This window comes from Dermatophagoides farinae, chromosome 7 (genome assembly GCF_024713945.1).
Source record: "Dermatophagoides farinae isolate YC_2012a chromosome 7, ASM2471394v1, whole genome shotgun sequence".
NCBI lineage: Eukaryota > Metazoa > Arthropoda > Arachnida > Sarcoptiformes > Pyroglyphidae > Dermatophagoides > Dermatophagoides farinae.
The window spans coordinates 2,951,057-2,965,591 of record NC_134683.1 but is presented as its reverse complement, the minus strand read 5'-3'; the positions used below and the strand labels follow the sequence as shown (position 1 = coordinate 2,965,591).

Genomic DNA, 14,535 nt, shown 5'->3' with positions numbered 1-14,535 from the left:
TTTAAAAAAAACAAGAATGGTAGAAAAAAAAAATTCAATTTGAATCGAATGTGAATTTTCGGGAACATTCTGTATTCTTGTTCATTTATTCATTTTTTTTTTGCAATGAGTAAAAAGAAAACGGAATTTTAAATCAGAAAAAAAATCCAAAAATTATGATCACATTATATCAATATCAACCAACGAACAACTGGTATGATTATCATTCCCTGATGATGATGATGATGATGATAAAAGATTTTTTTTCATTATTTGACGATTCAATTTTCATTTTGAATATTCGTATCAAGAATAAGAAAATAGAAAAAGATAGATTTCACAATACAAACACGTAGGTGTGTATTTGGCTATTTCAAGTAAATATATTATACAATAACAAGGAAATAAGAATTTTTTTTACACACACACACACACACACACACCATAAAATGTAGGAATCGATATGATGGAATTCTTTCTTTTCGTTTTCATTTCTTATCTTTTTTTTCATCATCTTCATCAGCATCGTTCGATATTTTTTTTTCGTTTTTTTTTTCATTCTCATTCTTTTGTTGGTATTTTGAATTCCAGAATCAGCATGAAAACAAATGGGAGAAAAAAAAATTCCAACCATTCTCCTCATGTAAGAATGGAAAAAGAAATGTTCAGCATTTTTTTTTCTTTACTTTATCTTTACAAACATTCGATGAGAAAAAAAAGACAAGCCAAAAAGTAAACGAAAAAAAAAATCTAAAATTTCCATCACCTTACAGCCAGAATTTTTTTTAAAGAAGAAATGAAAATTCTCTTTACAAATTGAAAACTTTTTTCTTCTGGTCAGTTGAAAAAAAAGATTTTTTTTTCTTTTCATTCATTCAAGTTGAACTTTTTGTCATTGCTTTTGCTATTATCGAATGGTGAACTATGGTTTTTTTTTTGTTTGTTTGTTTGAAAATGGATCCACACACACACACACACATACACTTGAAAAACAACAATCTCCAAAGGCTTTCATTTCAGGAGTAAGAATTTCTTGTCATTCTTTCCATTCATTCATTCATTCATTCATTCAAAATTTGATTTCGATCGCCCATTTTTATACACTATATGAATCGAATCGAATCTAACACCGTTATGGTTGAAAAAAAAGGACAATATAATAATACATAGTTGACATTCAACAAAAAATGTTTGACATCGACAACAGAACATATACATAGGTCTTTTTTTTCACTTTTTTTTATCTTTGTGAAAAGAAATAAAGAAAAAAAACTTTTTTTTTTGACATTTTTTTTCAAGTTTGCAAATTTTTTTCATTCTCATCTCTTTGCTGTTTTCACATATTCATTCATTCATTAAAAAAGGAACAGGCAACAAAAAACCATCATCACCAAAGATCGGTACTATCCATGTAAAACGGGGATCAAACAAGAATAAGAATGGAAACAAATTTCACAAAATAACAACAACAACAACAACAACAACATTTCCAAAAAAAAAAAAAATTGTTTGACAAACTCATTTGAATATTCAAATGATGTGTATCTGGGTATATGGTATTCAAACACACACACACACACACACTTTTTTGATAAATTTTTTTTTATTATCCTTCATCGAGTTCATTCTTCATGTTGTAAAGCTTTCAATCACTTTTATTTTCATTAGTTAAAGAGTTTTTTTTTTATTATTCGGTACTTTTCGATGCTAAATATTTGATAAAATGATTGAGCCTTTGTGAAAATGAATGAATGAATATTGAATCCTTTATCCATTGCAAGTTGTTGTTGTTGTTGTCGTCGTCGTTGTTGTTGTTGTTATTCAATATTATCACCATTTTCCCATGAAAGATTAAATTGGAAAAAAATTATCGTAGACCAGACACACACACACACACACACACACACACTAAACACAGAAAAAAACCATTAGTTTAACAACATGCTGGATTCTCTTTTCAGATTATTGATTACACACACACACACATATCGTTAAATATAGATTGATTCATTTTCGGTCTACATTCTAAATTCATTCATTTGAAATTCCAGACATTTTATTAATTGTCAATTGATTTAGATTGATGATAATGATCGGTTTTTTTTCTCTTTCGTTCCATTCTCTCTTCTTTTTTTTTGGTCATTAGGAACTTTTGATTATATTTTTTTTTGTTTTGTTTTGTTTCTAATGGTTTCAAATGCAAAACAACAACAACAACGAAAAAAAAACAATCAAAATTCATTGATACTCGGTAATAATAATTCAAAAACTGATCGAATAAATTGAATGAATGAATAAATTAAATCTGTGTATGTGTGTGTGTGTGTGTGTGTGTGTGATCCAAAATGGAATTTTCTCGGTACGGGCGTTAATGCGTGTAGAAAAAAATATATGCGGGACAATCTAATCTGTTTTTTTGTTCCTACTACTACCATAGTGGCCACAAATGTTGACGTAATTATCCGAAGATGGATGAATTTTTTTTTTCATGTGGGAAAAAAAATTCCATAGAAAAAGGTTTTCCAATCTAATAATATTTTTTTTTCATCATATATGATTACCAAAAAAAAAAAAAAAAAATCTCCGGTTAACTTTTTCTTTTTCAAATCATTGACAATTATGAAATTGTTTCATTAATAAATAAAAAAAAAACAAAAATGTCACATATGATTTCAACCTACATGATTTCAAAGGAATTTCTAAATTAAAAATAACTCAACCAAATACAAAATAAAACCATAGTTTCAAGAACCAAGTTTCAAGAATTTTGAAATTGAATACTTTTTTTCTGGCCTATATTTTCACTTTTTCTCTCCAGTTTTTTTTCCAAATCAATATAATCAGTTTTTGTTTTTGTTTTCTCTTTTTTGTTGTTGTTGTTGTTGTTGTTATTCGGATTCTTGTTTTGTTTTTTTTTTGTCGTCACATTTCAAATATATTCACATTCTGTGGTTCTTCATTGTTCCATAAATAACAAATCATTCATATTAAAAAAAAAATTCAAAAGAGAGAAAATAAAATATGTTGTTACGACCAAAATAGAAACATTAGAAGCAAATGTGAAAAAAAGTGAAAAAAAATTGTCAGCAAATTTGAGTAGAAATAAAGGATTATCATCATCATCATCATCATCATATAATCATCAAAGTGAATCTGTTTTTGTGTGGGTTTTGTTTGAAAATACAAAGAAAGAAAGAAAGAATGATAATTTCAACAGGAACGAATATGATCTATTTTCTTTTCAAATGAAATAAAAATAAAATTAATCCGGATCCGGTTCACACACACACACACGTGAATGACATGACATTTTGTGATAGTGTCGAAAAAAAAGAATATTTGTCCAAATTTGTTTTTGTTGGTTTTCCCTTTGAAAATTATCATGAATTGGAAATTTCCATAAGATTTCAATATATGTACAAATTCGTATGTAATTATCCATTCTTTTATGCATGCATTCTGTGTGTGTGTGTGTGTGTGTGTGTGTGTGTGTTTGTTTCCATAAACAGGTAGGTGGATGTTTGTGAATAGCGACCAAATACAATTCGTTGACAGATGAGAAAAAAACCGAATATAAATTCTGTCAATAATGATAATAATAAATATAAAAAAAAATCTTCTTTTCTTTACCAAAAGATAAGCAAAAAGATTCTGTTGTTTTTTTCACTTGTATGTAGGATGAAAGATTGGTTCGGATTTAGTTCTGCTATTATTATTATTATTATTGTTTTTTTTTCATTATAATTAGATTCCAGGAAAAAGATTTGATGCTGTTGCAATCATCGATTTGTCTGTGTGTAAGTGTGTTTGTTTGCATATAAATTTAAGTAATAATGGGGATAATCTTTGGGAACAATGAAAAAAAAAGAAAAGAATAATTCTTTGTCCGTATGAAATTTGAGAATCATGATGAAAAAAATATGAGATTATTAATAGAGTTCTGTTAGGTTTTATTTTTGCGATGTAGAATTTCAAAAAAAATGACGCATACGACGAGCGACAACAATTATTGAGGTCAGATGGAACAGAAAAAGAGCAGCTAATAGAAAAAAAAAGAAAAGAATCAATCGGAAGTGTGTGTGTGTGTGAAAAAAAAATAGTTGATACGAAAAAGAAAAATCTTTGAGATCTTTTACATTCGAAACGGTTTTTATGTTAAAAAGCGGATTGTTACACATCAATATATAGTGTATTATCATTCGAAAAATAAAAGAAAAAAATGATGATATTGTTGGCATAGTCAAAATCCAAATATTCATTCTGTTGTATGTAGGGTATAGAGGATAATACAAACAACAAACAACAAACAAACAACAACAACAAGCAACACCGGATTTATCTTATATCGTGTCAATTATGATTTGTAATAACAGATTAATGATAATTTGATGGAAGCGGATTGGTGGTGGAGATGATGATAATGATGATGATGACAATGATGGATAATCTTTTTGCTGGGTGATTATTATTGAAAGAATTGATTGAATATATAATTAATGATGTCAAATTTTCATTTTGTCATATAATATGAAAGGATTAGTATAGTTGAATCTGTTTTTTGAGAAAAAAAAACATTGTTAAATCAATGTTTTATATATGATGAAAGAATAATTGTAAGTGCGCAAGAATTCGTAGGTGTGTGTGTGTGTGTAGGATTCAAAAATCACGTGTTTCCGGTTACAAATGTTCTGCATATAAGATATATAATATAGAAATATAATTTTTTTTGAAGCAAAAGCAAAAAAAAAACGAAGAAATTATAAAGAAAAGTGTAATTTGAAGTGAAAAATTGAAGAAAATTATATGATGAATGTTCACGTGATTATTCGTCGTTATTAATTTAATCATCATTCTAAGTAAATAAATTGATTTGGCGCATTCGTTTTTTCGAGATGATAAGTTTTTTTTGTTATCGATGTGATATATATGATTGGCAACATCGACCGTAACATTCATGCATCATTTAATGCCAATATGGATAAAAATTTGAATTATTATACGGTTTATAGTTTGAATAATTATTATTCGGCATAGTATCAATGTTGGTAAGAAAATGTGTATCAGAATAATCATCATTGTTGCCACGAAAATTTCCATTCTGATGATCTGAATTACGCCAATTTGAATTAATGCTTTGATTATGATTCTTGAAAAATTGATTTCCTGGTCCACCACCATTTCCAAGACCATTACCGCTGCTGCCACTACCACCACCACCACCACCACGACGATTCATCATGCCACCAGAACTACCCATACCGCCCATTCCGTTTTGATGTGAATTTTGGTTACGATTTTGATGAGCGATTTTAATGTCACATTCTTTACCACCAATTACTTGTTTCGGAACTGAAATGGCCGATTCAGCTGCTTCACCGCTTTCAAAAATGACGAAACAAAATTCTCGACTTCGATTACGTTGACGATCAAATGGTCGTTCAATGTTTTCAATCTAAAATCAATGTTAAAGATAACAAATTGAAAAAATAGATGTAAATATAAATACAAGACATACTGCTCCAAATTGTTCAAAGTAGGTACGAATCTCATCATTCGACATATCGCCATCAATACCACCGACAAAAATTTTCTTCAAACCATTCTTTCCTTTCGGTCGTTTTGGATCAACCGTACGATTCTTTATAACATGTGGTCCAGTTTTCAATACAGCATCAACAGTTTCATCGTTGATAAATGTAACAAAACCAAAACCACGTGATCGTCCCGTACTTGAATTGTATTTTATTGTTACTTTATCCACTTGTCCAAATTGATTAAAATAATCGAAAAGATCCTCTGTGAAATAAAAACAAACACACAAGAATTAAATTGCAAAAATATTAATAATATAAAAACAAACACATACTTTCTTCAGTTTCCCAGCTAAGTCCACCGAGGAAAAGTTTTCTACAAATAAAATTAAAAAATGACAAATATTAATGCAACTTGATTTGAAAAGTTCATCAATTATCCACTACACACCTATTTTCATCATTGTTGGCCGAACTATTACCGCCATTAGTACCACTACCGAAACGATTTTGGCTTGAAGAAAATTGATTCGATACTAAACAATCAGCCATCGTGTTGTTGTTTATTTTTAAATCTTAAAATTAAGCAAAATAAAATCGTAATAATCAAATCAAATTGATTAGAATATAATGATGGAACACACACACATACACACGTCAATCGGAAACACTAATTAAAACTTTTAAAAGTTGAAAAAAAATTAAAAGCACAAAATTATTTTTGTTTACGTTGTTGTTGTTGATGATGATGACAATGGTGAAATAGTAGTAATCTATCGGAATCAAATTGTGTGAAAAAAAATAAAGTAAAAAAAAATCGAACTCAAATCAAAATGGTAAAAAAATTGAAAACAAAAAAATCCAACACAAAAGATATCATCAACATCATCATCAAAAACAACAACGAAAACAAGAAAAAAAACCAACACACAACACATAACACAAACACACACACCAGAAGAGAAAAACAAGAAACTCAAATCTTACTTTGAACTATAGAATTTGTTGTTTTCCATTATCTTCTCACATTATGCCATACCACCATTTTATAACATATCAAAATCATCATCATCATCATCATGAGCATATATAAATGGAATCCGCACTTTGAAGAAGAAGCAAAGCCATTCGTGATCGGTAAATTTGTTGTGGCCACCATTTATATTTATAGTAACACAACATTGAAACATATAAACATGGCCAGAAAGAAAAAAAAATGAAATCCTATACAATACGCTATATATATCTATCGGTGAATGTGGTAAGCCAAGCCTATCTTTTATTGGCTCTTTTTTCATAACATGGAAAATATATCTTGAATAACATGGATCCAGACATATTGCCACCACCACCACCACCACCACTGCCACCACAACCGCCTTCACAATCCAAATCGACAATCATCATTTAGCGGCAATGATAATTATTGATGTTGTTTGTTTTGTTTTTTTTTGGAAAAATAAATCCATTGAACCTAAACAATCATTTGATTGATTGAACGGATTAATTTGCGTATATTTGATCTATCTATCGTGATAATTATGTCGATGACTTTTAATTATTAAGATTAGATTATATCGACATCGATGTGAAAATGAATTTAATAGAAACTATATCCAAACAAATATCATTCTTTGGTCACATGCACTCGGTTGATCAATCAGTCTGTTGACAGGTAATAATAAATTCATTATTTAATTAATTTTTAAATATTTAAATTAAAATTTAGTTTTTTTTCTATTTCAGATTCAAAATGCTCGAATTGATCACCAGATGGTGAACAATATATGTTAATTTTTTTTTTTGTAAAGATGAAAATCATCGGATCACGTCGTATCTATTTGATTGTTGCATTTTTTGCCGGTTTTATCCTCTGCTTTATTCTTATGAATATCATTTTTGGGTCATCATCAAAATTAAATGATAATCATTCAGATCAGATATTTTATCCATTTGTAGATAATTCTGATCACCATTTTCTCATTTGTATTGTGTTCACATCGGTTAAAAATCTTGCCCGCCGTAATTGTATACGTGATACGTGGATAAATCTGGGCAATAATCTTCAATTTAAACATTATTTTGTTATCGGTACGAATAAGTTATCATCGGAAACAAAAACGGCACTTTTGAAAGAACAACATCAACATCATGATCTTATGTTATTATCAAATCTTAGTGATACATATCAGAATTTATCATTGAAATTAATTCAATCATTTCATTGGATCTCGGATCATCATCGTGGAAAATTTGAATATCTTATCAAAGTTGATGATGATTCATTTGCTCGTATCGATGCCATTTATAGATGGTTGGAACAAAGAAATCTCAAGAATTCAAATAAACTTCCAATCTATTGGGGTTTTTTCGATGGTCGTGCTCATGTTAAACAAAAAGGTGTTTGGAAAGAAAAAAATTGGTTTCTATGTGATCGATATTTACCATATGCATTAGGTGGTGGTTACGTACTTTCACATGAATTAATTGAATTCATTGCTTTCAAATTCACATTGGTTACAGCTATATCAAAGTGAAGATGTATCACTTGGAACATGGCTATCACCATTACATATTGAACGATTGCATGATATTAATTTCGATACCGAATATCGATCACGTGGATGTATCAATACATTTCTTGTTCAACATAAACAAACTGTTGTTGATATGACGAACAAATATAATTCATTGATAAATTTTGGCTATTTATGTTACAGAAATCAACAGCTGGAACAACGACTTGTATATGAATATAATTGGCATGAACTTCCTACCAAATGTTGTATAAGAAATAAAACAATGCTGTGATATTTGCATATTTTTTTTTATTTCATAATGATGGATTTTATTTTAATTTGTTTATCAATAATATAGAGAGTATAACAACAAAATTTTTTTTTCTCAAATCTCATAAATCAATCAAATGAAATTGACTTAGAATCAATATAATAAAAATGAGAACAAGAAATATTGATATAATAAAGGATGGGCGCACCGGAATCATTAATAAACGTGCCTTTAGATTTAAACTACTTGTATATGTCAACAATGAATCGAGATCATCTCTTGCTGTTTGTTGATAACAGAATGGTCTAGCACACAACTCATGGCCAATGTCGATGATCGATTGACAGGCGTTGGTCAATCTTGCTGCCTGTAATAATGGTATGGATAATAACAATGACCAATAAATCATTGATGAAATAGCCAACATTAGTAAATGCCATCCAACATATGAATATTTGGCAAACATATCCAACATGGTAACCGATGCTTTGGCCGTTATATAAATCATTAACAATGATACGCTCAATGAATAACGATTATTAAGGAAGTTGATGTTCATTTTGAATATTTCGGTATTTTTGGCAAATTCCTATGAATAATTATCAAAAAAAAAAATTTTTTTTTGTTAAATTAAATGTTTACCCCACATCATAATATAGTAAAAACTTACCTGAAAATTAATTCGTTTTTCTCTTATGGCTGTAACATTCATCTGAATGAATAGAATGTTCATTTGACAATAAAGTGCATATATGATTATGATTGAAATATGTATCAATTCAATGAATGAAAATAAAATGAAACAAAAAGATTTTAGCCACAATAATGGTTTTGGTAGCCATTGTAAATGTTCAGCACCGATAAAACCAAATGATACATCATCAAATATGAATAAACGTATAGCGAATTGAATTATGATCAATAATAGACATAGAAAAATGGCTACAATCCAATTTCGTACAATTTTTTTAATCTGAATACTAGCCTTTTTATGTCCAATAATTTTTGTGGCTAATAATAAATTCAATAGGCATAGATTTTGAAAACGATCCACTTCACAGAAACGTAAATGTTTCAATATAATGGCAAATGATACCAGATGAATGATACCGGGTAGAAAATAATGTGCCATTGCTGATCCTTTACAATGTAGAAATATTTGTACACGATTCATAAAAATTTGTTCATCAATTTCACTAGCAAGTTCATGATTAATTTCTTTGAAAATTTTTGTCAAATTAAAAAATTGATAACTTTGATTTGTTTCTAAATGAAAATGTTGATGAAATAAATCTATAATAGCAGCATTATCGTTATCGTTGAGAATTTTTGCATCGAAAATATCCATAGTACCGAGACTATCCTGTCGAAAACATGATGCATATTGAAGTAGATGGCCAATACAAATGATCAGAAACAAAAACATTATATGCAACGAATTGATTAAAATTTTACAACAATCAAAACCCGAACAATCAAATTGAAATGGTTGCCAACCCAATAATTTAAGTAATCGTCTATACGGTGGTAAAACTTCATTATGACAATATTCTAAAGCACGTGATATTGATGGTCGAAATTCTTGATGAACAAATGAACCGGATAGATTTGTTTCATCCATTGCGGTATCTTCAAGAAAACATGTCGATTCAGCAGCCGTATCATTATGATGTTGATGACGATATGAATGTTTATGACGATGATGATGACGTCGAATATTTGAATATTGCTCATCGTCATCAGTCATCCACAATTTTGTTAATGATTCAGGAATATTTTTCTTTATCAAATGATTGGAAAATTTATTAATTCTTTGGCTATTATCACAATAATTTGTCGATGAAATTGACAATAATGGATAATATGATGATGATCTAATTTGATTAGAATTGTCAAGAATTGTTTTCGTTGTAGATGTGGTGGTGGTTGCTGTTGTTGTTGTTGTTGTTGTTGATGTTGATGTCGATGTGGTTATGGATAATGAACCATAATAATGATAATGGTGATAATGTTGACAATTATTATGATTAGCTGTTGAAGTCAATGTTGAATTTATGGTGGATGTTGATGGCCAATTGTGTCGATTATTATTATCCATGATGATTATTATTTTTTTTACATTTATGATTTGTCTATTGTTTTCATTTTCAAGTCATCTTTGTGATTTTTGTTTTTTGAAAAAGTTTCTTTTTTTGTAGAGAGACAATTTGTTTCGCTCTCTCACACACACACACACAAACATTATTAATGAAAGGTTGAAATGATGCAAATTCAAGTGCAAATTAAGACAAATAAACAAACAAAACAATAAAGTAGCCACTTTTATGGGTCAATTATTTTTTTGTTTTCATTTACTTTATTTTTGTTTATAATCAGACGGGAAAAAAATTCATATCAACAGAATATTTTTTCCCATTGTGTCAAGATCAGATCAGACAAAATGTCGTCTGGATAATATTTGTGTTAAAAGATTACCATCTGGATCATATTGAACGATTAATGCGGCTGGAACAATACCATCTCTGTGATTACGAAATATTACGAATGCAAGAATAATGCCAATTAAACTATCGATAAATGCTGTAAACAAAAACACAAATTGAATGAAAAAGTTTAGTAATGAAAAATCAAATTATGAATAATAATGGTAATAACTTACCTAAACTTGTTCCAATTGCATGATTGCTAGTAACGTAAGCAACAATGGACATAATTAATAGAATGATTGAATAACAACCCAATAGAATCGATTCGGAAAGATACCATGGAAAATTATAAAAATGAATAATCAATTGACATGTATATATTATGAATATTAATCCATATATTAATAATCCAACGATCAATGATATAATGTAAGCGAATTTAAATTCACAATATTCAATTTTTTGTCCTTTTTGAAGCAATGATATAGAATCGGATTCTGTATATTCATCTACAGTATGATTGTCATTGATTTGTGTCACCAATATTGGTATAGTATCATTACCATCACCAACACCAGTGGTTAAAGATGTTTCAGGCATTAGTAAAAAATAAACACATGGATCACTGAAATAAACACACATGGCCAAAAATAATGTGATTACAATGTACAATTTCATACAATAACAATAACCAAAATTTGGTTGACAAGAATCTGCTGGATCCGGTATCGGTTGATCAGATGATTTATCCTGTGCTTTTCTTGGATCTGAATCATAATCTTCGGGTAAAAATCTTCTTACCAATTTTTTTAGACCAGTTTTACAATATTCATCTTCATCATTGATTGATATCAATGATGATTGATTTGTTATCGTTGATTTTGGTTTTATTTCGATTTTTTTCATCATTCCTATCAAAGATTCGGTTTTTGTTTTTGTACTTTGTACAGATGGTGATTGTGATCGTTTTGATGGTGTTAATTTGTTTTGCTGCATAGTTTTCAATTTAGTTTTTTCAACATTAAGAATCATATCATCATTATTTTTAATCGATGTGATTTTCATCGATTTCTCATTAAAAGATTTTTCCATTCCAGGTGAACGTAATTTTTTTTCCTATATTCAAAGAAACAAAATTTCCACCATTTATCGACTCGTTTATTTATGTAAAATCATAAACATTTTTGTTGTTTGTTTACTAAATTTATTCACACATTTTTTTTTGTTGTTGTTGTTGTTGTTGGAATCTGGAAAAACCATCGATTGTTGTTATCGGTTGTGAATATACCATAATAATAAATTCGATTATGATGCTTACGAGTAATTATGAGAAACATGATTCAATTATATGCAATATTGACATTCGATTTTTCTTTTTCTTTTTTTGTTGTTGTTGTCACTTCCTGATTTACAAACAATTTCAAATTGTCGCCATCATTTTATGAATGAAAATTTTGATTCAAAAATATTTTTTCCTTCATTTTATTGTTGATTGGATTCAAATTTTGAGGTCGAATTTTTTTTTTATGTTATCGTTTATGTTTTTTTTTTCTGGCCACATTCATGTACGAACAATCAAAATCTATTAAAAATGGATTCAACTTTATTGCCTTTCTTTAAAAATGATTTTGAATAATCACAATACACATGCATACATCTATGTGTGTGTCTTTAACTTTTCCAACTGACCAATGATGATGATGATGATCATCAATTTTATTTCTTATGACCGCAATTGTACATACAAATAAAGACAAATATCGAAAAAGTTATGTTTGACACAAATGATTCCATTGTTTGTGTGTGTGTGTCGTAAAACTTGTTCCAAAACCATAATTTCATACACACACACACACAATTGCAAAGTGATCAATTGTGTTTTTCCCATTTCAATCTTTACAATAGAAAAAAATGATGATGATGAAAAAAAAAGTAAAAGTGAGAAAAATGATAAAAGGTGGAACCAAATTGCAAACGGCAAAAGAAAATTCATTCTTCACATTGGTGAATGTATATCATCATCATCATCATCGTCATCATACAATCCATTTATTTGTCCTCTTATCGTATTTCAAGTGATTTGTCAAATCAAAAATTTTTTTTTCTCCATTTTTCTCAAACATCGCCGTTATGATGAAAATATGAAATTCAAATCATCATCCAAGAGTCATTTTTCTCTTTGAATGAATCTTTTGATTTTTTTTTGTGCAAAGAAAAATCCAATCCGATTTTTTTTTTTTGCTTGTGGTGATGATGTTTTCATGGTGATGATTGTTCATCGTGATGTGATCGACAAATTTTTGTTCAACAACAAACAATGATCAATTGGTATAATCAACAATTGTAGTGGTGGAAAATACAAAATACATGACAAGAATTCTATGCCATCAACAATTGATTATGATGAATAATAATAAAGTGATTAAAACTTATAGTGAAGAATCTGTTAAACCATATCGATGGAAATGGAACTGGTGGTTTGTCATATCGTTGACTATTGGTCATATTGGTGCATTGATTGGCATCTATTTAGCTATTATGTATGCTCAAATTAAAACCCTTGTTTTTTATTTTATTCTCATACAATTTGGCGCCACTGGTATTATTTGTGGTGCCCATCGACTTTGGACACATCGTGCATATCGAGCACATTTTTTGTTACGAATTTTTCTTATGATTTGTCAAACATTAGCATTACAGGTATGATTTGTGATTGTTTCGAGAATTTTTTTTATCTAATCTATTTTTTTTTTTTGTTCATTCTTTCACCTGTAGCTTAGTATTCTTCAATGGTGTTTATTTCATCGTGTTCATCATAAATATTCTGATACTGATGCTGATCCACATAATGCTAAACGTGGATTTTTCTATTCACATATGGGATGGATATTTACCGATCGTCATCCAGAATATTTGGAGAAAAGTCAAAAAATTGATATTACTGATTTAGAAAATGACGCAGTTGTTTGGTTTCAACATCGATTCTATGTTCCATTGGTTAGTTTTTGTTGACTTTGTGATTTTTCCCCATTATAACAATTTGATTTTTTTTACAACCAATAGGTTTTGCTTATAACATTTATGATTCCAACATTTGTGCCATGTTTTTTATGGAATGAATCATTTATAAATGCAACATGCCTGAATCTGTTTCGAATAGCATTATCATTACATCAAACTGCATTGGTCAATTCAGCTGCACATATTTGGGGTAGTAAACCATATGATGAACGTATCAAACCAACTGAAAATCGATTCACTACATATGTTACAATGGGTGAAGCATATCATAATTATCATCATACATTTCCTTGGGATTATTCTGCATCAGAATTTCGTTGGGATGTTAATTATAATCCAATGACAGCATTTATTGATCTATGTGCATGGTTAAATTTAGCATGGGATCGTAAAAAAGTTGATAGAAAAATGATTGAAGAACGATTACGTAAATACGGAAATCAACAATTAATGAATGTGTTTGATCGTCAACCAAAAAATTTACTACTCGATACAGTATTTGGTTTGTTGACATTATTCTGGGCCTTATGGGTGTTATTGGCATTACGATTTTTAATTCATTCATCTTTTATGATTCAAATAATCAATTGATCATCATTTAATAACTACAACATTTTCTTATGCGATGGGGGGAAGGGGGAAGATAAATATTTTATTGCTTAATATTTGTTGATCCATTTGTTTTTTTTTTTTTTTTTTGATTATTGCATGTGTGTATTTTTTTTTTCTTTCATTTTATGGTTACTAATAACAATGTCAAAAAATTATGTGGATAAATTTCAAGATCA

General features: G+C 28.9%; 5 protein-coding genes across 5 annotated transcripts; 2 read left to right on the top strand and 3 right to left on the bottom strand.

The window, feature by feature from the left end:
- Positions 1-3,675: 3,675 nt before the first annotated feature.
- LOC124497319 (RNA-binding protein squid) lies at positions 3,676-6,489 on the bottom strand. Its single transcript, XM_047060975.2, has 4 exons — positions 5,962-6,489; positions 5,846-5,886; positions 5,495-5,775; positions 3,676-5,431 (listed from the first exon to the last, which is right to left on the bottom strand). The coding sequence occupies exons 1-4, from the start codon at positions 6,060-6,062 to the stop codon at positions 4,943-4,945; spliced, it is 912 nt and encodes a 303-aa protein (XP_046916931.2). The 5' UTR covers positions 6,063-6,489; the 3' UTR covers positions 3,676-4,942.
- A 437-nt stretch (positions 6,490-6,926) lies between these two features.
- On the top strand, positions 6,927-8,402 carry beta3GalTII (beta-1,3-galactosyltransferase 6). Its single transcript, XM_047060973.2, is given in 3 exon segments — positions 6,927-7,185; positions 7,257-8,011; positions 8,013-8,402. Coding segments are annotated over 2 exon segments (1,023 nt in total). The 5' UTR covers positions 6,927-7,185; positions 7,257-7,297; the 3' UTR covers positions 8,322-8,402.
- On the bottom strand, positions 8,332-10,501 carry GrlHz (Gustatory receptor-like Holozoa). The gene is made up of 2 exons (XM_047060958.2): positions 8,971-10,501; positions 8,332-8,889 (listed from the first exon to the last, which is right to left on the bottom strand). The coding sequence occupies exons 1-2, from the start codon at positions 10,396-10,398 to the stop codon at positions 8,422-8,424; spliced, it is 1,896 nt and encodes a 631-aa protein (XP_046916914.2). The 5' UTR covers positions 10,399-10,501; the 3' UTR covers positions 8,332-8,421.
- An 84-nt stretch (positions 10,502-10,585) lies between these two features.
- Positions 10,586-11,919, bottom strand: LOC124497316 (uncharacterized). The gene is made up of 2 exons (XM_047060970.2): positions 10,960-11,919; positions 10,586-10,880 (listed from the first exon to the last, which is right to left on the bottom strand). The coding sequence occupies exons 1-2, from the start codon at positions 11,816-11,818 to the stop codon at positions 10,732-10,734; spliced, it is 1,008 nt and encodes a 335-aa protein (XP_046916926.2). The 5' UTR covers positions 11,819-11,919; the 3' UTR covers positions 10,586-10,731.
- A 324-nt stretch (positions 11,920-12,243) lies between these two features.
- Positions 12,244-14,410, top strand: LOC124497315 (acyl-CoA desaturase). The gene is made up of 3 exons (XM_047060969.2): positions 12,244-13,426; positions 13,502-13,723; positions 13,790-14,410. The coding sequence occupies exons 1-3, from the start codon at positions 13,094-13,096 to the stop codon at positions 14,336-14,338; spliced, it is 1,104 nt and encodes a 367-aa protein (XP_046916925.2). The 5' UTR covers positions 12,244-13,093; the 3' UTR covers positions 14,339-14,410.
- The last annotated feature ends 125 nt before the right edge of the window (positions 14,411-14,535 follow it).

Bases quoted from the DNA above. Each gene is read 5' to 3' on its own strand.
- LOC124497319 (XM_047060975.2), bottom strand. From the start codon at position 6,062: ATGGCTGATTGTTTAGTATCGAATCAATTTTCTTCAAGCCAAAATCGT. The intron at 5,887-5,961 runs GTGTGTAGTGGA...TTTTATTTGTAG, and splicing joins GCCAACAATGATGAAAATAG to AAAACTTTTCCTCGGTGGAC. The intron at 5,432-5,494 runs GTATGTCTTGTA...CATTGATTTTAG, and splicing joins ACTTTGAACAATTTGGAGCA to ATTGAAAACATTGAACGACC.
- GrlHz (XM_047060958.2), bottom strand. From the start codon at position 10,398: ATGGATAATAATAATCGACACAATTGGCCATCAACATCCACCATAAAT. The intron at 8,890-8,970 runs GTAAGTTTTTAC...AATTATTCATAG, and splicing joins AAAAACGAATTAATTTTCAG to GAATTTGCCAAAAATACCGA.
- LOC124497316 (XM_047060970.2), bottom strand. From the start codon at position 11,818: ATGGAAAAATCTTTTAATGAGAAATCGATGAAAATCACATCGATTAAA. The intron at 10,881-10,959 runs GTAAGTTATTAC...TTTTGTTTACAG, and splicing joins TGCAATTGGAACAAGTTTAG to CATTTATCGATAGTTTAATT.
- LOC124497315 (XM_047060969.2), top strand. From the start codon at position 13,094: ATGACAAGAATTCTATGCCATCAACAATTGATTATGATGAATAATAAT. The intron at 13,427-13,501 runs GTATGATTTGTG...TTTCACCTGTAG, and splicing joins GTCAAACATTAGCATTACAG to CTTAGTATTCTTCAATGGTG. The intron at 13,724-13,789 runs GTTAGTTTTTGT...TACAACCAATAG, and splicing joins ATCGATTCTATGTTCCATTG to GTTTTGCTTATAACATTTAT.